The sequence below is a fragment of the Chaetodon trifascialis genome, chromosome 12 (genome assembly GCF_039877785.1).
Source record: "Chaetodon trifascialis isolate fChaTrf1 chromosome 12, fChaTrf1.hap1, whole genome shotgun sequence".
Taxonomy (NCBI): domain Eukaryota; kingdom Metazoa; phylum Chordata; class Actinopteri; order Chaetodontiformes; family Chaetodontidae; genus Chaetodon; species Chaetodon trifascialis.
In genome coordinates this window covers 6,082,377-6,105,322 of record NC_092067.1, presented here as the reverse complement: position 1 = coordinate 6,105,322, position 22,946 = coordinate 6,082,377, and the positions used below count along the sequence as shown (strand labels likewise).

The 22,946-nt window shown below is 42.9% G+C and overlaps 1 protein-coding gene across 2 annotated transcripts in view; it reads left to right on the top strand.

Annotated features, from left to right (window-relative positions):
• Positions 1–11,192, top strand: part of zmym2 (zinc finger, MYM-type 2) — a 32,250-nt gene extending 21,058 nt beyond the window's left edge. For both annotated transcript variants that reach the window (XM_070975812.1, XM_070975811.1), the window contains exons 19-25: positions 1,496–1,620; positions 1,720–1,912; positions 2,021–2,163; positions 4,126–4,240; positions 5,033–5,275; positions 5,642–5,786; positions 6,933–11,192. In XM_070975812.1, coding sequence (XP_070831913.1) covers positions 1,496–1,620; positions 1,720–1,912; positions 2,021–2,163; positions 4,126–4,240; positions 5,033–5,275; positions 5,642–5,786; positions 6,933–7,155 — 1,187 coding nt within the window. In that variant the 3' untranslated portion in view covers positions 7,156–11,192. The remainder of the gene's footprint in view (positions 1–1,495; positions 1,621–1,719; positions 1,913–2,020; positions 2,164–4,125; positions 4,241–5,032; positions 5,276–5,641; positions 5,787–6,932) is intronic.
• The last annotated feature ends 11,754 nt before the right edge of the window (positions 11,193–22,946 follow it).

Here is a 22,946-nt window from a genome sequence, read left to right as displayed (position 1 = left end):
GGAGGAACATTGAGCCCTTTTGTCTTTCGCCTGTGTTTGCATTTCTGTTTTTGATTTAACTGTAAAAGCAATAAAACGTTTAGGTGCACTTTTCATCATCTGCTAAGCACGACAGACCGCATTCATTCCATGCTAAACATAACTGAATATAAAAATGTTTCCTGACATTATGTTGTATCTGTAGCCATCGCATACATTCTGTTTAGTGAAGCAGTGCTTATGTAACAGCATCTGACTGCATGGGTTTTTAATGGATCAGCACAGTAATTGAAATTCACTTTCCTCCCTCTGCTTATTTGTGGACCTGCTGTCATCGCCACCTACCGTCCAGAGGAGTGTGAGGTCATTAGCCAGGCCAATACATGTGTTAGCTTTTTACTTTGTGTACTTTGTGTACTTTTTGATTTGTTGTCTCTGACTGTGTTGCTGAGCCATGATAGTACGTACTTGAACCGCAGCTTCAGCCACAATATTCGGGCTGTTCTTGGGAGCATAGCCAAAGTCTGATGGTCTCTTTCTCGAATTAAGCTTTTCACCATAAACTCAAAAAGCAATGTTTCAAAAATTCATTATGTTCAGCTTTCAGTATTTTTGTATATATCTCGTAAACAGTATCATTGAATACTTTCCCATTTTTGGTAAATAAACTGCATTAATAGCATCATAAAGAGCATTCTTTACCTTACAAATTAAAGTGGTAACATTTTGATGTAACGCCCCATCAAGCACCTACACACTATATAAATACTTAAAGTGTAACCTTTAATGTAGCAGCAGTTGGATTCTTTTAACTGCTGAAAATTCACCCGCTGCTATCGCTGTTTTTACGAGTAATATGAACGAAATTCTTGCCAGACAGGTTTTTTAGCATCGAGCAGTCTCATCTTCTCTCCTGCCCACAAGCCAGAGAGTCTGATTTGGGGCTAATTTCATCACTCTCTGCGTTCTCTTAAGTAACAGAGTTCCAGTCAGAGATTTTTTATCAGTGATAAAAGTGCTTTATCCTCATATGTGTTAAATTAAGACACGTTCATGTTGTCCTCTGTTTATCTGTTTGTCTTCCTCTGCCTCCTCTATCACTAGTATAGATAAAATAAGTAGGTAATGCTGCCAAAATAGTTTTGGGGGTAGGGGAGATATCTGACTTCATGCAGGTATTCATGGGTCAGTGACAGTGCATGTAAACATGTTGTGTGATAGGCTGCCTAAACCTGTTTGTCTGAATACCTGCTCTGGTGAATGCATGTAATTATACTGGCTATGACAGCGCGTCCCTGTACCTGAGGCTCAGAACCCCGTAATGCTGACAGACACTGTCTTAACAATAAGTTCTTGAACTAAGTGCTGACCCACTGAACTCTGACTGCCGAGCCACAGTGTATAAACTCCTAAATCTAAAGTAGTGTTACCTGTTTCCCATCCTGACTGGATTTATTCTCCCACCATATAACAAATAAAAAAAATAATCCGACAGATTATTTGTTTCCTGTCTCAGCCTCAGACCCTGTCCCAGTCCTGGAGGGAATGGATGAGGACATGGGCTTCTCGCTACCTCCAGTCCTGGCAGAGGTGAAGGAGGAGGCGCAGGAGTCTGCACCTCGACCACAGCCCAGGAGACAAGTATGAGCACAGACACAAACACTTGCACGGAACAATGTGAGTCCTTTGTTGTGGCCAGCTACAGTTAGCTGTGTAGTGATTGGTGTGTTTGTGTTACAGGGGAACAAAAGGCAAGCGGTGGAGGAGAGCTCAGATCCAGCCTCGTCCTCTTCTTCCCATCCAACAGGCAGACACTCAGAAGGTCGATCACTGCCGCTCAAAGCTCGATATGGTATCCATGCCTGGAAACGCTGGGCGCTGTCTCCCTCTGACCAATCAGATGACACCAAAGTAAAGGACAGCTCCAAACCAGGTGCATTGTTTGGCTGAAAAAGCCAGAAGTGAAAGGTTGATTGTCGGATCTGAAAACCCGTAGGATGTGTTGCTAACAGGAGTCGGTGTCTGTTCCCATCTCCTGCAGCCCGGACAAAAAGCAACCTGCTGCTGCTGAGCTCAGAGGAGCTGAATGTGGCTCTGGCCCGGTTTGTCAGGGAGGTCTGCAGGCCCAGCGGGGAGCGCTACTCTCCAGACAGCATCCTCTACCTCTGTCTGGGGATCCAGCAGGTTGGTACAAACCCCAGAAACACCAGCACCTCTCCAGCAAGACATAAGACTGAACCTGACGGCAAAGTCTCAAGACTGGACATGGAGACATTTATTATTGCACCACACGTCAGGGCGAACAGTCCAACTGAAATGTTTCTGATGCCCCTTGTTTTTTAAATTTGGCACAAATGTTACTGTGACCACACCAAACACATCTTTAACCATAAGTCAAGAATTCATACACTCTCTATGATGACATTTCACACAAATGTCTGACAGGATAAAATGCTGAATGACATTGTATATCCAGAGGTCAGCTTCACAGTGACATCATACTGTTCTGCAGAAACACTTCTCAGGTCATTATTCAACACCTTAACTCAGAAACAGAAGGCAGATGCTGAACATATTTCACATTTGGTCAGATACTGAATTGTTGACACTGATCTTGGGTGTCCACCTTCAAACTGTGCTGATTGTAGAGATCTTCTGTGCTGCTGAGTTGAAGATTTACAGTTTGTAGCTTCTTTGCAGCAGCATCCATCTTTGAATGATTGTAGTTCACCACAGGCTCGTTGGTTCTGCTGATGTTGAGCTTCAGGTGATTGCTGTTGCTCCATGTGATGAAGCTCTCTGTCTCTAAGTGAAGACAGCATGTTTCCCACTGGAAATCTTTGACTGGAAACATGCATGTCAATACAGTGATAACTTCTGTTTCACCAAAAAATACACTGAATACTTTTTATTGAATTCCTCAAATGTCTTCACTATATATCATGAGTCTAGATACACATGGATGTAAGCTGCAGCGTGACTGTTTGATGGAGGCATAAAACCATGAGGCAGGAAATCTAGTTGTCATGTTGTTTCTTAAAATGAAAACATTTTTTTTATTTTCACGTCAGTCTATCCTCATCTTACTAGTATGTCAGCTGTGGAGCTTTGTTCAACTTCCAGTGTACCCAGTTTATACTGTAAAAACAAAAGAATGGGACATCCTGCTGCACACAATCACAGTCCTCTCCTGATGTCCCTCCTTTGTTTCTTCCCTCACTTCCTGTTACCTCACTACTGTCTATCAAATAAAGGCAAATATGCTATTAAAAATACTTTTAAAAAAACTATTCTGAAAATCAAAAATTAAAATGGTCGACACATTTCTGGCATTTGCCATAATGTAGCAAAAGGCTCGATTCAGTAGTAATTTTGTTGACTTCCTGTCATTAAGTATCACTGTTTCACCTACTAAAATAAAAAAAATCTTAAGATAATGCAAAATAATTACATTTAGATTGATATAAAACAATATAAATATTCACAGGAAGTAAATATACAAAGCAAGAACTTTCCTTTTGGTCCCAGTAAAATCCCTCTGTAGGCATTTTAGAGGTAGGAACTCAACTTCAGAGTGTGTTTCCAGTGGGACAGATAGTACTGGTGCACCGCCTTCCCTCCTGCTCCCACATGTGAGCAGCAGCAGCAGCACAGCATGGCTGCAGAGAGGAGTGCAGGGCGGTCAGAGGTCCTCTGGAGTGAGATTTTTCTCACAGAAACATGTAACAACTGTGACTCTGTTGGTAAGAACCATCCATGTTTTTCAGATTTCATCGTTTATGTACAGTTTGATGAAGTAATATGGCCTAAAACACTTGAAAATGTTTCAGACTTTGTCTGGGCCTGCTGGTGCACCTCCCTCTCTTTTTGAACATGTCCTTTCAGTGAGCTGGGTTGTGGGTTTCACTGATTGAAGGCTTGTGTTTGTATTTTTAGCAGGAAGCCAGAAAATAACCACGCTTTGCTCCAGTTTGGTCTGAATGTACAGATTTGTGTGTCCGGTGATTAGAACTCTTTGCTGTTCACATTCTGAAAAACAGTGATGACGATTTAAATATGAGGACACTGAAGTTTGAGCGCATACGAGCAAACACAGCCTGCATTTGTTTCACCTTTTTTAAGTGTGAGTGTTTTATCTGTTTGTAGCATCTTCACGCCAAAGGCCGGACGGATGACTTGTTCAGTGACCCGTGCTACCAGCAGTTTGGAGAGGAACTCAATAAGGTCCTGAGGGACTGGCAGCCCAGTGTGCTTCCTGATGGTGAGTGCAGCCACACGTCATCTCATATGACCGCCAGTCCAGCACCAAAAGTCTGCTCTAGTGAATATTGTCAAATCTTTTTGAATTTTTGAGAGTTGACCTGCTAGATAAGTGAGTGACCACATTTTGTACACAAAATAGGAAAATTAGAGGGATACAATCCAAAAATGTGGACCTTAGAAAGTAAATCTACCACTGATGATGACACTGGAGCTGTGGCACTGAGTGTATGAGTGTGTGCTTGTTGGCGCCAACTAGTGACTGTTTAACTGTAGTGTTGCTCCATCGTGAGCGGTGTCCAATGATTAGAACTCCTCTGCTGTTCACATCCTGACACGCTGTGATTGCACTGTACTGTTAAATGAGGACACCCTATCAGCCCCAACAGGCAAAACATTTGAAGCTATAAAGTTAAAAATGAGTTAACATTGAAACTGAAAATGAGTTTTTACTTCTGCTGTAGTGCAGCGGGATAGAGGCAGGAAAGGCAGGGCAGAGAGAGGGAGTGACATGCAGCAAAGGGCTGGAGGCTCAGGCCTCTGCAGTCAGGACTCAGCCTTAATGCATGGTACACACTCCACCGGGTGAGCTCACGGGGAGCCCAGAATTGAAATCTGCCTGATCCAAAAGTGTTTGAAATGAGTGAGATCCAATTGTGAAAAGATGGATTCAAGCCCTGAACAAATCCAACTAAGCAGATAGCGTTGTGTTTTATTTATGTTTTACACAGCGCCGCAGCTGTTCTGGACTTGGGGTTGTAGAAAGGGTTTTAACGTTTTTGCTGCTCTCCAGGCTCGCTGTGGGGCCGAGTGGAGGAGCGGAGCCTGTGGAGCAGCCGGCAGCTCGGCGAGCAGAGTCCCGCTGCTCTGCTGCGCTCTCTGGTCTACCTGAACACCAAATACTTCGGCCTGCGCACCGTGGAGCAGCACCTCCGCCTCTCCTTCGCCAACGTCTACAGCCCGGACACCGTCCATCCTGTCACCAAGGAGACCACTGTCTGCATCCGCGTGCCTTCCATCTCTCAGGATCACCACGGTGAGGCGAGCAGCGCGGACACAATTGAACATTTGTAGCGCTTTTCCGATGCGCCCGAGCAATATCAGTGCAGTTAATGCGACGATCGTCTTGTCTTAGAAAATAAAATTTGTTTTTAACCTGTGTGCGTGACGCAGTTTATTGGGTGTTGTGGGAAGCCACCGTAAAGTACATGTATAATAGTGCCTAGATAAGATAAACTAAAGAAAAACATAAGATAAGATAGGACTTCTCTGTATCTGCACTTAAATCTGTTGATGACATCATCTCTCCTATGAGTACCACCTCTTAGCTGCAGCCTTTAATAATAAGGTCAAATCACATTATCTCGTTAAAAATGTTTGATTTTGTCTTCTGGTCCTTCAGTGCAAACAGAGTCTGGGAGGAGGAAGCGTAAGTTAGAGGACAGCGATCAGGACTATGAACCAGACGACGACTCAGGAGGTCCCACTATACGCTGCCCAGTGAAGAAGCACGAGTGTCGCCTGTATGACCTCTACAGATCAAAGTGGTGAGTTCAACATCTTTACTAGTGCAACTAATTCCAGTGCTCTTTCTCTAACGCACCGTCTTCCTCCACACAGTAGTTTACCTCTGCAGTTGAAGCAATTTCAAACTCTTCCTGCTGTTCTTACCCAGAGGAGCAGATTGTGCAGCAGCTGGAAAAACAAAGATTCTCCCACTTCATTACTCTCATGCTCAAAGCATTTCCAGATTATTCAAGTGGAGTGTTGGAGGTTACGGAAGAGAGAAGTTCTTCCTCTTTAAATCTGAAGCAGCTGAAATCAAAATCAGGCCCGCAACTGATGATTTTATGGATCAATTATTCTAGTTATTAAACATTTAGTGTCTGACAAGAAATGGTGAAACATTGTGGAAATACAACTTAAAAATGTTGCTCAACTTCCAACATTACATGAACAGACATGAATGTTTTAGATGGCAGTAACTGAATATATTTCATGATGCGTATAATCTGTGGAACGTTTGATTTAGGCTTCAGGTTTGTCTTCAGTTGCTCCGTCTTGCTTCCCAAACTTAGTTAAGCAGTGTGAGTCCTGTGATTATAACTCATTGCTGTTCACATCCTGAACCACAGTGTTGATTATTGAAAGATGAGGACTTGCCATGAAATACTGTCAGCTGTCATAAGTTTCTTTGTATTATTCATGAGGAAAATCCAAATAAGAGGTTCACACTTCTCTCTCTCTCTCTCTCTCTCTCTCTCTCTCTCTCTCTCTCTCTCTCTCTCTCTCTCTCTCTCTGACCTCCCGTTTTCTCTCCACATCCCTCCTTTGACCATATTTTCTTCTTTTCTTCCTTTGTCTTCTCTTCTTATCTCATTTTTTTTTGCCATTTTCTGCTCTGCCACCCTTTTTCCTGCTCTTCTAACTCCTCCTGTTGCGACACTGATCTCTTACTCTGTCACTCTTTATATGATGCTTTCCCTTGTTATTTTTCCCTGACCTTTTTTTAACCCCTTAATCCCAATTTTCTTCCCCTCTCTTCTCTCACCATTCTTGATTTCTTGATGCTTCCTCTTATCTCTTTCCTTTCTCTCCTTCTCTCCTCACTTCTCCCCTTGCCTTCCACTTTTGCCTCTTCACTTTTACTCTCACCCCGTCCTTCCCTCCTCACCCTCACTTCTTCCCTCCAGTCCACCGTTGTTGCGGGAGCGTCTGGACGTCTTCTACGTTCAGCCGGATCCGGCCTGCGGTCCCGACGACCCGCTGTGGTTCAGCTCCACACCGCTGGAGCGACAGATCCTGGAGAGCCTCCTCACCAGAGTCCTCCTGGTCAGGGACATTTACACAGACAAACAACACCTGGAGGAAGACGAGGAGGAAGAGGACAGGGGTGAAGCAGTTGGGGGAGAATAGCAGTAGCCTGGACTTCTGCTAGTAGAGCCAGAACCTTCAGCAGAGGATAGCTAGTGTGCGTGCTCCTCCCCTGTCTTATCGTCTAGCCCTCCTTCCCCTCCTCGCTGACTTGCTGTTTCCTCCTGGTGAGGGGCATCCACAACAGGGAACTTCAGAAAGCAGAGGATGATGATGGTGAAGAGCAGCCCAAGCTTGAGCTTCTGCTGATAGATTCACAAACCAGAGGAGGAGGACGGCTACAGATGTGTCCTGATGTGTGATGTGAACTAGTTCACGTTAATAGGATGAGGAGTAAGAGATGGAGGAGGTGGAGCTGCAATTCGTTATCTTTAGCCAAACAAAGCTAAATCAGGTGGAAAAGAAAGCATATTGACGGTTATCATGGTATTTTGGAAAGATAAGATGTGCTGTGGTGCACTGGCATCAATTCCAAGGGCCTAACGTGTTTATAGTTCTCAGCTTAAATCTATTCACACTTTAAACAACACAGAATAATGCTTTAACAAAGGTTATCAGCAGCCACGAGGAGGCAACAAGCAGGTACCAGCAGACACAGAGGCGAAGGGTCGGGATGTTAGTTTCTCCTCCCCCGCTACCAGTCTGCGTGGAAGAGAGGCAGTGGAGTGCTTGGGGTCAAGAGAGGAACTTAGGTTTTACAAAGATAATCAATAAGCAAGGGACAAGGCAGGCAGAGGGGTCTGGATGAGACCAGGACCACTACCCAAGAAGAGTAGAGGAGGCAGTGCGAGGCTGATGCTGTGTCTGGCTGAAACGTTGGAAGTTGGAAATTCCCAGCTGGTAGGTTGAAATTCCACCTTTGATGCAGTTTGTAGTTAAAAAGAAAAGGTAGAAACAAAGCTGGTGAAAGTTTTTTTGTTTTGTTCTTTTGGCCAACATTCTGTCCTGTTCCAACTTTAGCAGCTGATCGTGCTGATATAAGAGCTACTTTATACAATTTCTATTTTAATGTGTAATTAAACGCTAAATATTCTCCAGCGGAAATTCATTGATTGGTGGACAGCTTCAGGTCTTTTGCGTCTTTGACCAGTGCGACTTCACTGAGGTTTAACATTTCTGCTGTTAGATGGAAGCGAAGGTGTCATTTTGTGCGTTTAACAAATATTTGGTTTCATGAATTATAGATTTAGTGTCACCCACCCACATGTGTCGGCTCGTCGGACTTCTGCTCAGGTCAAAGTTTGGTGTGAAGGTGCTGTCAGACTGCTCTGCTGTATGGTGAAAAGCAGGTGGGACAGGAAATGGCGTGGGTAGGGATGGAAACTGCAGGAGCCTAGCAGGGCTAGCATGCTAACCACAGCAGTCCACAAAGTTCATTATCAGACCTTTTCATGAACCTCTGTCACTGTTCTTCAGCAAAACAGCGTCCCTTCCTCTCTGCTGGTATTACTTGGCCATGCAGCTGTAACACAATGAAAGGCAGGTCAATCCCACCCACCAGAGATGTTGTGTGTCACAGTTCAGGCAGATTGAGTGAAAGGTGCGATCAGGAGCTAATACATCTGTTCCTCATAGAAATGAATGGTGAGTGAAATCCGTTGTGAGTGCACCATGAAGATATGGTCACATTACGCATCCATCACACTCGCTCTCCGTTTACCATCCGTCTTCTTGCTGTCCATAAAACAAACAAATCCAAGCATGCGTTTCTTGTTTTGGTTTGCTCTCCAGCCGGCTGTCAGAGTTCACCTTTGACTGGGCTGATGTGCTCAGAGCTATAATTTTAGCCTGTTTCAGCAGCTTGTTTAGTGCGTAGCCACACTCCCAGATGACAAACATTCTCACCTGCATCAGAAACATGACTCTTTTTCAGAGGGCGTATGCAGGGCAGTGTTATTCTGTGACAATATCTTTATGCAGGGAATACTGTGAGGTCACCAAACTCATCGTACTAAGAGATAACAGTTGGAAATCATCCCGCCTTAACAGGTGCAACATAAGGGTCAGAGAGATGTCGTGAACACCTGCACAGTCTAGTCGAGATATATCTAATCAGGTAAAGTGTGTGTGTGTGTGCGTGTGTATGTGTGTGGTTAAAGGTTGTGAACCTAAACTGAGCTGGGCTGAAAGTGATGCTGTGTAGTGCTAACAGCGTCAGAGTGCATAACAGAAACCTCCAGTGTGATACGTTTTGCCACATTGGGTGAAATTTGGAATTTCTGACTCTCCAACATGTCTGGAACGCAGCATTAGACCAGCAGCCTCTTCCTCTCAGTCAGGGTGATCTACCATATCACACATCTCCATTAACGGCTGCTTTCACTCCATCCCATCATCCCGCTCACGGCTCTTCCTCTGTCAGTACTGCTCTCAGGCAAAAACCATTGCACCACAGAGGACTTCAGCTCGGAAGAGCAGGAGTCAGGACTGATCCCAGGACAGTAAAAGAGGACTGACTCTAAAGCTTGTTATCTCTCTTCCGACAGACCTGACTCGCTGTGGTGTCGGGTAAAGGCACCCTACCGACATGCTGCATTTCTTGGATTTTCTTGCATTGGGGGAACCTTCATTCATGCAATGTAGCATTATATGTGTACTAAGCCCAGATTGGGTTGCTTTGAAGTGTAAATATCTCTGAAACGAGGAAGTGATTTGAGATGGAGTCAACACAGAGGGACACTGTGTCGTTCGGGGGGAAATAAAAACTCCCTCCGAAACCTTCAGCTTGAAAACCCGCCTCCCAAGAAGCCTTTTTAAAAGACTGATTATTTATTTCTTTTTATTAGTTTGACTGTATCCTCTTTGCATTGGGATGGGATTTTTGTGGGTGCCATTTTCTTCCCAACGGTCATTCATTGAAAACCTGCTGCAGTCCTGCACCCTCGTCTCTCTCTTGTCCATTAATTAAAGGGTATATGGTGCAGGAACCTGCTAACCATGAAGGACACTGATTATTCAGAGCTCAACAGAATGTTTTTGAATGTTTCCTTTCCGCCTTTGTCCCCGTGTTTGTATTTTTCAATTAGTCGCCTCTAAACTTGATATCGATTTAGTTTGAGAACTGAGCACTTGTAACGAAGTGCCCTCCTCTTCCTCCCAGCTGTTTTAGTGTTAGCACTGCAAAGCAAAAGCTTGTATGTAATAAAGAATTGGTTGGACTTTTGAAAAAAAATTTTTTTTTTCATTTTCATGAACTGAACCGGTTTTCTCTGTTATACTATCCATTGTTAATTTCTATGATTTTTTTTTTTTTTTTTTAATTTGTCCCCTTTTTTACTTATGAGTTTTATTATTTGCTCTGATTGTTTCAATAAATTGGATAAAGTGTCATCAAGTTAAAATCAAGTGAAGATTATTTGAAGATTCCTTTCCTGCTTCTTCGTCGTCACTTACTGGCTGTCATTCAAATACTCTCAGATGTTAAAGTTGGATACATTTTTACACCAAGCTAATTTCTGTTTCCACAAGCAGTGCTCAAAATGTAAGGAACGCCCTCCAGATGAGTTGACTTTGACCCTCCATGAACTCGCTGTCTCAAATTTCTCACTGATCAAAAATCAAACATGTCTTCTCTGCATGATCCACATCACTGCTCCTCCTGGCTGAAGTGGATTTACCTGGGGAACAAGGTCAGGGAATGCTCCTCTAGAGTTTTATTTTGTCTAAAGAGCAGGTGTTCCTGTTATTTTGTACACTTGACTGAGTGGTGTTGAACTGCAGTGTAACATTTCAGGAACTAAGGCAGAGGACTGAGCGGGGGAACGTCGGTCTGGATTCTGACCCCACAGGAGTGTCACCAGTCCAGTATCCAAACCTTTAAACTGTGGCGTTTTAACAAAACTGACACAGGATCAGAGACCCCGGTTAACCTGGCTAGTTTCCCTGCTGGACTCAGAGGCAGTGACCAAACCTGCCACAGGTTTGGACCTTCAGTAGTCGCTGTGGCTGGCTTTAATGCCTAATGTGAATGTGCCTATCTGTATATACTGAAAGTGAGTGATTGTGACTTGAGTCTGATGCTATGTGTGTGGGCTGATCTGCTGATACGGTCATGTTAAATAAATGGTTTCATTTTCTAACCAGACTCCTTAACGGTGCACTTTTATTTGCCTGTAGTGAAAACAGCAGCATGGACATTAAAGATCACCACACTCGCTGCTAATCCAGTGTGATGGTGGTGAAAAGAATCTTAAAGCATTAAAAACTAGGACTAACCAGGACATTGTTTCTGCTGACACAATTTGTTGCTATGTTTTTTAAAAGACTTTTTTAATACTACATTCCTGTTCATTTTCATTGTTTTGGATTGATAGCAGAGAGCCGCAGATTAAAACCTAATAGTCCTCAACCTGAGAGAAATGTCCTGTTGTGAAGTTGGTGAACTTACCCTTTAAAGAACCAAGGTCGTGTGCAGAAGGTTGATGCTGCGAATCCCCCAAAATGGGGAACTGGAGACAAGACCAGCAGGGAAAGGCAAACAAAAAATCTGATAATACTTTATACACCTACAGGGTCTTCAGGGTTTCCACCAGATGTTGGTCCTGCTGCATTTGCTCCCAAACAGATGAGACCGTGGTGAAAAAATACACTAAAATATACAAAATATTAGTATACTGAGCTTACTTAAGTGTACTTGCATCCAGACTAATTTTGTACTTATTACACTTTAGTATTTAAGTAGCACAAAAGTCCAACTGAAGTTTTATTAAGTACTAATTACAAGTAAGCTTTTGGCTTTGTTTCTTTCATTTGGGGAGAACCAGCACTTGAAGTGAGTGATAAGGTCTGGCTACAGTCAGTGTTCCAGTTCATCCCAAAGACGAGCAGTCCTGTCCAGTTCTTTATGGACCCGGTTTTGTGCACAGAGGGCTCCGGCGTGTTAAAACAGGGAAAGGTCCAAACTGTTGCCACAAAGGTGGAAGCACACTTATCTAAGAAAGAAGGAAAGGAAGAATTATTATCATGGGTCAATGACCTTGTTATCCATTCTAACGTCAGAGATTATAGAAATATGTGAGCCCCAGGTTAAAATTATTACAGTGTGTTAATGTTGGCATAGCATGGGGGCCTCTTCACTGCGCTCTGACCTTCCTCGCTATCGTGTCCATTTTTTACAAGGTGCCAGGCGGACATGACACCGCGGCAGGGAGAGTTATCTTTGAGCTGACGGACAGCAGGGCAGGCGGAGGTGTGGCCTGTCGACACCCCGGGTCAGTGCGGCAGCCAGGGAGACGAGGCCGAGGCTCACGAGACAGGAAGTCGTGGTGGAGAGGTTAAAATGGCCAGGATGTGTTGTGTCACTACGCAGGGACTCGGCAGGAGTGTGGATATATGTAGTTCATGAAGTTGCCTGTAAATGCTGTTGAGGAGAGGAGACTTAAGGTCTCCACTCAAAATGATATGACCCCTACATACACTATGAAAGACATTCGTCCTTTGAGAACAGAGTCAAAATGTCCCATTAAAGACATGTACAAAACAGATAATAATTCTGTCTTAGTCATTGTTGAGTGCACTGTAATTCTTCTTCATGTTGGACTTTTAGTCCTTTTAAATGCAGAGATTAGTGTACTGTAGTTACTCATTTTTGAGGGACTATTTTCAGTGGCGGATTAAAATACATTTGGGCTTTAGTGAGTATTTTTGGCAGCGGGACGATGCATGTGGGGTTGACTCAGAATAAACTGCAGCGTGTGTGTTCAGGGTAATAAAGGAACATCAGCCAGCTGTGTGGCACAGAGGAACGCCTGCATGGACAGTACTTGTTGATAAATTCATTGTTGGGTTTGTTTTTTTTCATTTGTTTACAGTAAGAATATGAGATCTTTATCCTGTAATGAAAGCAGACAAAACACAGGAATGACCAGAGACAAGGCTGCTTCTCTCTGAGTGAAAGAGCACTGTCCTGTCTCTTCCAATGGGGGGCGCTACGCCCTCGCTGTGAACCCCTCCCCAGGGACTGGCTGAGTATTGGTGAGCTCCTGGTTTATCAGCGCCACCATCTTCATCACCACCGGACGTGTTGTTAAACTTAAACACCTATCACTAGCTGCAGGAAGCGCTGCTGCTTTGTTGAGCTTCTGTGTCAGGACCCACATCTGACAAGAAGTTCACATCTGCAGCCGGCTGACGTAAGGCGGCCTCCCCTCTCCACCCATGAGCCCGTGCACACTCCTCCTCCCCACCCACAGCCTCGCCCTCTCTCCCTCCACCCAGAAGAAGCAAGGCATGAAAGCTCAAGTCTTTTGGAGGCTTTAAGGAAAAACATTTCCCCATGTCACCTCACATTTTTTCGAGGGGGGGGATGGTGGACGGGCGGAGGTACAAAACACGGTGACAAAACCCAATTTTTTGAAGAGGCAAGCTTTTTTCTTTCTGTGCTATCTGTCAGAGTTGGCCAGACTCCAGTAACTTGTCCCATTGATCTAAAGCTAAAACGGCCCTGTGCGCCCACACAGCCAGGCCTGCGAGGGGTGTAAAAACATTTTTTCACCCTCGTGGGGTTTTTTTTTGTTTGGGCTCAATCCCCGGCTCTTTCAGGGGGCATAAAGGAAGCGCTGTGCTCAGCAGGGTCATGTGGGCGAGGCCCGAGGGGTAGACTATAGGTGGCGATTAGGGCCTCTAATGTGCAATGAATCCTCTTCGAATCACATGATATGAACTAATGTCGCCATTTAATGATAAAACAACAGCGACTGGGAGGGAAGAGACAGTGTGTGTGTGTGTGTGTGTGTGTGTGTGTCTGTGTGTGTGTCTGTCTGTCTGTGTGTCTGTGTCTGTGTGTGGGTGTGTGTGCAGATGCAGTGTACAGCTGCACAGAGGACAAGAGGGCAGGAATGGATGACAACTGCATTTCTCAGGTTGTGTGCTCCAACACACGGCGCAGGACCGGCGGAGGGACGGGAAAGAGTTTAGTTGGGACAGCTGGGATGTGAGTTCAAGTGCAACACAAATCTTTTGTGTTATCCTTCCTCTCGTCCTCCTGGATGGTTCTGTTTTTGCTCATTTCTTACATGCTCCTCCCAAATGCTCCAATAATGTCCAATGATCCTCATTTCTTAAAAGTTGCAGAAATTAGGATGACAAGATCAAAAGTTGATGGACAACTGTCTATCATCCCCCCCCCCCCCCCCCCCCCCCCCACACACACACACACACACACACACACACACTCACGCACAGTGTAACCTTGGCTCTGACTGGTGGTGTGGGCAGGGTGGGGGGCTTGGATTAGGTTAAATTTAGGATGGCCTTACCCTATTTGGTGAGCCATAGTGAATCAGTGTGTGCAGCAATCCCTCCAGCGCAGTCACCTTTTCATAAAGTCATCTTTTTCCAAAATACCCCAGGGACACATCCGCCAATCCGTCACACACAAACACACACACTGGTCCCCTCTGAAACCAGGATTATATTTTCGTCCCCTATAATCTTCATCAGCAGCCGCTCTCCTCCTTTTCAGGTGGTTCCTCCAGTTTAACAACAAGCTCCTGCAGGTTTATTGATGATGTGAAGTGTAGTTATGAGCTTTTGCTTCTAAAACACAAAAGGGAAAGCTCTTAAAGCGCTGCAGAAGCCAAAGCATCATGGTGTTGAGGTATGACATGAAGCCTCACATTGTGGGCTTACTTTAACAATCTTTTACCACATCCCTAAATACAACACTCAAAATGCCAATGGAGATGGTGTTATTGCACTGATGACCCCTGTTCAGGTGACAGGAAGGAGAGACGAAGAAAGCTCAAACATGCGGGAGCTGGAGCCAACCTGAATCTTTCTGCAGCTCTGTGGAGAGTGAGCTCTGGGAGATGTAAGGAGAGGCTTTAGTTCACCTCTGGAGAGACAGAGACAGATGGAGACAACATTTCATACTGTCATTTATTTTCAGTTTTGGTTCAGCATTTAGTGGAATTAGTTGAGTTATGATGACTGTACCCTGGTGCATTCAGCAGGTGTCAGCCAGGTGCATTGTGGGCACTGTGCCCATACCCTCGCCTGACCTGTAGGTGTCCCCGCAGAGCTGACCTCGCCTCACATAATTCTCTCACAATGCCCCATGCAGCCCCTCCCTCTTTCAATGTACAGACCGTCAAAACAAGCCATCCCACATGACCGCACACTGTACACCTGCTGCAACGTTACATCATTTAGAGTATTAACAACTAAGCTGTGAGAAAGCTCTTTTTAAGTGAACCACATTCAAAATGTGGCAGAGTGAATGGACTAGATGAGATTTCTTTTACTTAGTTGAAATTTTGGGGCACTTTTTGTCAAGTCATGGTCAAAGAAGAACCTTTCAGAGGGCTTTCCAGTCACATGACACTAAATAATCAGAATATGTTTGAGACATGGCACAATTTATTTGAGATTTCTGAAGATCACATGTCACGTTCTGGTGAGTTTGCTGCTGTGGAACAAATACTGAAGTTGATGCTTTTTCTCTAAAAACCAACAGATGCTGGATCCAAAAGGCGGAGCTGTACAGCAGCTACCTGTATGGACCCAGAGCTTAGGTCCTCTGTGCTGAATGAAATGACCAGAGTTTACATTCTTTAATGAGACGCAATTTACACCTGATGGCTTTTTAAAAGGTGTTTTTTTTTATTATTCATCATGTTGAAGTTTTTGTGTTTTCAACAATAAAAGTAATTTAAAAAACTCATCAAATAAATGTATATATATGATAACAATTTCAATTGAAATGGAAGAAAAACACATAATGTACATATACATTGATTTTCTCTTCTGTATCCTGTATACTTTATATCTTGACCCTTCTGTGCCACTGTTTTTGCTTTTTGTAATACTTGCTGACTTAATTTGCCCAGTGCAGGATCATTAAAGTCTTATCTTATCTTATCTTATCTTATCTTAAATCTTGATTTATTTGGCAAAGGCCGGAGTTGCATTGGGGGAATTTAGACTCACGAGCTCAGTGTTCATGAAATCCTTGCTCAGGCAGTGACTCAGACGAAAGGGAAACTTTTCTCTAAAAATACAAAGTCAAAGCATTCTTTTCTCACAGAATTTGGTTTTCGGTAATTCACTCCTCCACTCTGTTTCTTAGGGCTGATTTTGAAAATGAACTTTCCCTTTTACAGTTATTGTTGGTTATGGTTTAATGTTTTTTTTTTTTTTTTTTTTTAACTATTTTTAATCATTTTTGCAAACAGCTTTGAGGTTGCATGATCTGATCTGTAAAAAATGCAGTCAGACTTTTGACAGTCTGGCTCCAAACCAGAAAGTTTTCTGTCAAACAAACCAACATCTTTCCATGAGCCAGCGGTCAGGCCTCCCAGAAACAAATTCATCACACTCCTGAAATACATAAAGAGGGCCTGAGGTATTTGTGCTGTGGGCTGAGTGTGAATTTGTTAGGTGATTAAAGGCTAAATATAGCCTGCTGTCTGCTCTGAGCTGAAGACTGGTGACTCAGTGACAGACGTTCTCTCTCTGTAGCAGTCACTTTTCCACCACAGGGCCAAGTGTGGCTGCACAGGGGCCACGGGATTCAAATTGGATAAAAAGCACCGCTGAAACCACTATCAGGACTTAATGTCCTTACTTCCTTATTAGGCCAGCATGTTGCATTGTTAAATTAGAATTCATTCTTTCAAATAATAAGCCGCTTGTGATTAGTGTATGGCTGCATAAATGTCTTTCAGTTAAAATGTTATTCTAGTTTTAATCTATGAAATGTGAAAACTTCTGAAATCTCAAAATCAAATCAAATTTAAAATCGTCCCTCTTGGAAACAAGCTTTTGTAGTGTTGTATGTTTTATTAATCTTCCAGTTGAAAGAAAAAGACCAGTAAGTCAGTACAATGTTGTTGACGCCTCAAGTGTCAGACTCTCTCACCTGAACATGAAAGAAATTGACATTTGCTAGCATTGACTGGTGTCGGTGTGTTAGAAGACCAGCTTAAACACTAAAAATCATTGAAATCAGACAGAAATAAAAACAGGAAAAATGTGAATCAAAGACATGCTGCTGTACTGTGTAGAAGTCACTGAAAAGCATCGAGTTGTGTTTGGCCCTGCAGTGGAAACAAGGCTGGCTGAGTGACGGGCCGAGGCCTCCAGTCAGTCGTGCCAACAGATCCACTATCTCCCATCACTCCTCAGCCACTGGACCTAAGAGCCAAACACTCATGTACTGTACTCTGGTGTTAGACTGACTGCCAAATATCCTGTGCAAAGCAATCCTTCCAAATCCATATGATGCCTATTAACCTATTAAACATTCCGATCTGAGTGATCAGTCAAGTATAAAGAAAAAGCAACATGCAAATGTGAAACTTTCTTTTCTTTTCTTTTCTTTTCTTTTCTTTTCTTTTCTTTTCTTTTTTTTTTTTTTTACATTTTTAGCAGGCGGCTGAAAAATGAAGAAAAACATGAAAGTGCCAAAAACTGCAGTTCCTCAAATGGCCAATTGAGGCTGGCTCCAAAAGCAAGTCAACCCCCTTTAACCCCGACATCAAAATATCCAGCTTCACTGCAGAAAGAAACATGTTTATATCCTGGTCTTTGCCAGCGAATTTCCCATTCAGGACAATTGTACACATGGTGACTTTTCCTACAACTCACCTAAATTATATTAACTCATTCAAAATTATGGGTGTGGTTGCTTTGCTAGCTGCTAGGTTTCAGCAAACATTTGGCGCGCCTCAACTAACCCCCACACTCCATCTCTTTGGCCATTTTTGGATTAGGTGGTAGTTTGGTGGAGTCAGGCGCTGCCAGGATGGTGACAGCTGGAGCCACTGAGCTTCACGATGGCTCTGTCTTATACAGTCAATGGTTTTTAGTGGTCTTTTGAGAGAGTTTTACAGGAGCATACCAACAGGGCGGGGCTTGAGGACAGGCAAGCCAGGCAATTGCTTGGAGCCCCCTGCCACTAGGGGGGCCCTGGCCACTTATTTACATCAACGATTATCGATAGGCCTGGGCTTTCAGGGACCTCTGTTGGTCGCTGGACCTCACTTTGAGAACCACTAATCAATTTTTTCAGTATTCATCTAAAATGTCCCAGAAATTGTGCATTTATGTGTGCAAAAACCAAAGGGTGGTGGGAACCCCAGGGATTTTTTGCTTGGAGCCCCAAGAGACCCTTGCAATGCCACTGCATACCAACATTTTTGGAAGATTTAGTCATTGAGCAATTTAAGATGTGTAGACACGGTGTATGTTAGTTTAATGTTTAATCTGTGGTAGTTCATTGTTGCCTGTGCTCTATGTTAACATGTTAGCATATGCCGTGTTAGCTGATATCAGATTTCAACACTTAAGCATATTCCATGAATAACAGAAAGTAAAAGATGCCAGGTAACGTTATGTTCAGAAAAGTTGTGGTTGTGGTGAAAAAAGCTTCTTTAAAATCTGGATTTTGCGGAAGGCATAGGCAACAAATGTTACGTTTAACCACGCTAACTGCCCGACATTTGTGATGATGACGATGATGTTGGCCCCAGAACATGTGAAGTATACTCTAATAGTTAGTGCACTTATTTCTCTTTGTATGTATACAATTATGCTTTGGATATTGTTCTGTTGATGCCCACTGTGGCCAAAGATCAAAACGAACCTTCCCAGCAGCTGTAAATTTCACCCACCTCTATCATGTCTTGCACAGTGTTGTAAATTATCATTCACTTTTTGATAGATGTTTGACTCTCAGGTGCAACATTGACATGCCCGTCTTATTTTAATTATTTCTGGATGTGGTTATAAAGTGGGTCTGCCTGTGTGTGTGTCTGGCTCAGTGTCGCATTGTGACATTCGCAGTTGGAATGCAGAGTGAGGGAGTGAACACTTGGGAGGTCAGAGGTCAAAGAGTCTACTAAGAGAGTAATGCTAAAGACACTCCCAATCTCTCCTAATGCTGATGTCTGCAGCACAAAACCCAAAGAGCAGCAGTTCAAATGAAGAAGAACTACATGCTGCCAAATAAACTGCACTGTGGACAGATCATGTAACTGGCAATAATAAAACAATACTGAGGTTATAACTACAGTTAAGAAATATATATTCTATATCGTCACATGACTGGAAATGATGAACAATGTTGTGGCTCATGATCCTGTGTAGACTCATACATAAGATGTGCTTTAAAAATGCTTTAAATTTAAAATCTACTGACGAAACTAAAATACAAAAGTAAAACAAACATAACAAATGAACATAAACAAATATAAACACTACAAAATACTATTACAACCACCATCAACCATTGTGGACCAGCTGATTGCAACAAGTTATGCAAGCATTTGTGAAAGAGTTTCTTTTTGTACATTTACCTTTAAGCCAGACATTAAGTATATGGTTCCAACTCACACACTGTGCTCTGAAGCACCTACAAACTGCATATGTCAGAGAACAAATGACATATTTGATTCTCCTGCCATAAGCTTTAAAGTGTTGAACGAATCTACTCTAATTGAGTTTTCAATCTTCATGATGAGTGAGCAAACTCTATCCAGTGATGAAGACCAGGAGATGTGGTTGAAAGGCTGGAAAAACTAATAAGTGAACCTTGAGTCTGTTTTTCTTATTTCCAAGGTTAAGAATGACCTTTTTGACCTGACCAGTCTTACATCCTTTGTTGTCTGTCTCCTCAGTTGATTACTTCATATTTTCTCTTTCTGTATCACTGATACTAGTTGTACTTTTGAGGCATGGCGGCCAAGCGGTAAGATGGTCCTTTGCATACATCGACGCAGACTCGCAAAACTGAACCCAAGAACAACAAATATGGTACAAAAAATTTATTTAGTAACAGTTTTGTAAACATTTGAGGTAAATTAACATTTACATCAACTTGTTCTTACAAAAGAATCATTCATACACAAGGCACTTCTCTTGTTTAAGACAGCATTGAAAACAGGTTGCTGTTCTGAGCATTGTGAGATGGTTCCTACTCCCTGACGAGCCAGAGAAATCATGCTCTGCATGAAACTTAAGAGGAGAGAGTTTGGAGGAGTCACGGGGACAATGGGCTTTGAACACAACATCCTGTCAGGGCTTCGTATGCAGGGTTAGGGAAGGGCCAGCTACCCAGCTAACATTGTCTCAACAGTGGAGTCGTCTGATTTGACGTCTAACCAGAGTCTCGGCCAGTCTGTGAGAACATACTGAGTGAACACACAGAAAAATACCCCAACTGTTTCTTCTCTCTCTCGCTGTTGTTTTTTTTTTTTTCTTGAATCTTCAAACTCGTCATTTTCTGAGCTTGAGATAAATAAACAGTTTCTTTTTTTAATACTGCCTTTTCTGTGAAGAGCCACTGTGTTTTAGTTTTAAGACATTTTTTCCTTTGAGGATCATTGGCAGTTTGGCATCACACTCTCTCTCTCTCTCTCTCTCTCTCTCTCTCTCTCTCTCTCTCTCTCTCTCTCTCTCACTACCAATATAAGCATTGTAGAACAGCAATTTTCTTTCCTAAATGTGCAAATCTTTATCAACTACCAAAATGTAAACTTTAGGGATCAAAAACAAATGCAGATAACAAAGATTTTTTTTCTTTCTTTTTTTTTTGTCATTTTGAACAAGAAACATGGATTGAGAAAGGCTGCTTTTACCTATGTGTTGTGTCGGCGTATATTCTCCTCTTTGTGCTTCTGTTGGCACTAAATGTCATTCAAACAACTGAAGTAAGATACGGTATTGAACATTATACCTATATGGGTACAGATACTCTTACACAGTACAGTACCATCATTTTGTAACCCCCCTTCCCCAGAAAATTAAAAAAAAACAGCTGGTACCACTTTGCACTGCTCTTACTCCAGTGTATTAACCTGCTCATTAGCTGCTGGAAAAGTATAGTTCCTAGAGGATAGAGGAACATATTAGTGCTTAATCATAGTACTTAATTGTATGCCCTGTGAGTGCAATATGTCAATGCAGATTATTGAGTTTTCAGTGTTATTTTGCACTTGCAGCTCTGGCCCAGAGGTGAACTGACAGGACAATACAGTGGATTAAGGTTGTGTAAAGTAAAGAGAAAAAAGAAAAAGCTTTGAGTGCCCGGGTTGTGAATGAACCAAACAGCACAGTAACACAACAGAGACAGGGGACTGCAGCTGCTGAATTCAGTTAAAAGTTTGGGTTTCTAAAGATCTAGAAGAATCAAGATGAACACAACAAAATAGAAGCCGTCGAGGTCGACCGCACCGTGGCGTCTTGATACTCATAACGCCAGTCACTTTGTCTTTAATCGTAGCTGTTTCGCAATCACAAACTGACTACTACAAGTATGCAATTTATGAGTAAAATTCAATTCAGTTTTAAAAAAATAGCACTTTTCAGAATAAAACCAATGAAGAAGCACTTGAAATGTGTGATGGTGAAAATCATTGAACTCCCAAAGTTGCTCTCAATCTTTAAGTGTGGTGATTAAAGAGGGGGCATAAATATCTGCCAACAGTCTAACTAAATAAATGAGCAGTGTCTAGTCTAACCAAGGAGCTTTGGGAGGTTGTTCGTCTGAATGAACGAGGAGAATAATGTTGGCCTTCCTATCAGACGGTGGCTGCCATGTATTTGCACAATATTTTTAAGGTTCTTTGAAGGCATTATCTTATCATTTGTGCAATTAGTGGAGAGCATTTTTCTTTTCAGACATGTTGACCGAAGGCGACGCTGACAGAGGCAGGTGTAATGGGCTCTGCTCCTATTTTCCACTTTTGTAAACTAACAGCTTGGTGGGGACGTTTTGATCTCTAGGTTATCGTACGTGGGGACCCAGGTGCATTCTGGGCATCACAAGGATGACTTCTATCAGCAGTTTTGACCCATATCCCGTCCACACTGCGCCTATGTCTGTTAATTCTGAGGGAATATCACATCTGTCCATTCCTATCCTTTCCAGCTCAATTACAATATTTATTGTCTCTGCAGGAAGCGCTGCATTGGATTATGGGTAAAACAAAGCTTGCCATGCTAATTTGTCAGTGAATCGGTGAGTTGTAGGGCTACGCACACTGGCATGCACAACTACAAGGAACACAATACACAGAATGCTTGTTGATAAAATGACTTCTTGGTGAATTCTGTCTAATGCAACAGGTGTTTGTTCAGAAAATTCACAAAGTGCTGCAGCAAAAGACCTTCCAGGTCAAAGGACAACCGCTGGAAAAAGCTGTGGACATGAGTGGAACACACAGTGCACGTCTGCGCCGCCGATTTGACTGTGAAACCAGATAAAAATGATGGACAAGAGTGAATCGTCTGGATATACATCAAATAACTGATCTGTACAACAAGCTACCAGCTACCTCTGCTTCCTCCAGATAAAATAAAAAACCATTCAGTCATTGTTTGACGAACGTCCTTTAGGCTGAACAAAAGGAAGAAGAAAATAGAGAAACACCATGAGCTCTTCCCCCAAACCAAACACTTTGGTGAGATGTGTCCATTCTGTAGCAAATTGTGACATCACAATGTCCTTTGCTCCATCCGCCGCTGCGTGTGGAGCCGTCCCACTTTATCGCACTGCATGATCACCTTTTTTGTGCATAAATTAAGACCATCCAAAAACACAAACTTTGCCTCAATTACTCTGCAACTCACCGATTGCACTAAATCATCGACTGCTGCTGATCGTGTCTTTTCACATTTGCCTAAACGTTTTCTGCTATCCTGCTTTCCTGTCTCTTGTCGCCTTGCCTTCTTTTTTTTTTTTTCGTTTTTGTTTTTTATGTTTTTTTGTTTGTTTTTTCCTTTATGCATGCCCGTGATTTTTCTGTCTGAGAATCACTGTGTTTGGGGGTGGGGTTGGGGGAAGCGGCGTGTTGGTCGGGGAGGGTTTAGGGACATGAAAGGGCTGAAGAGAT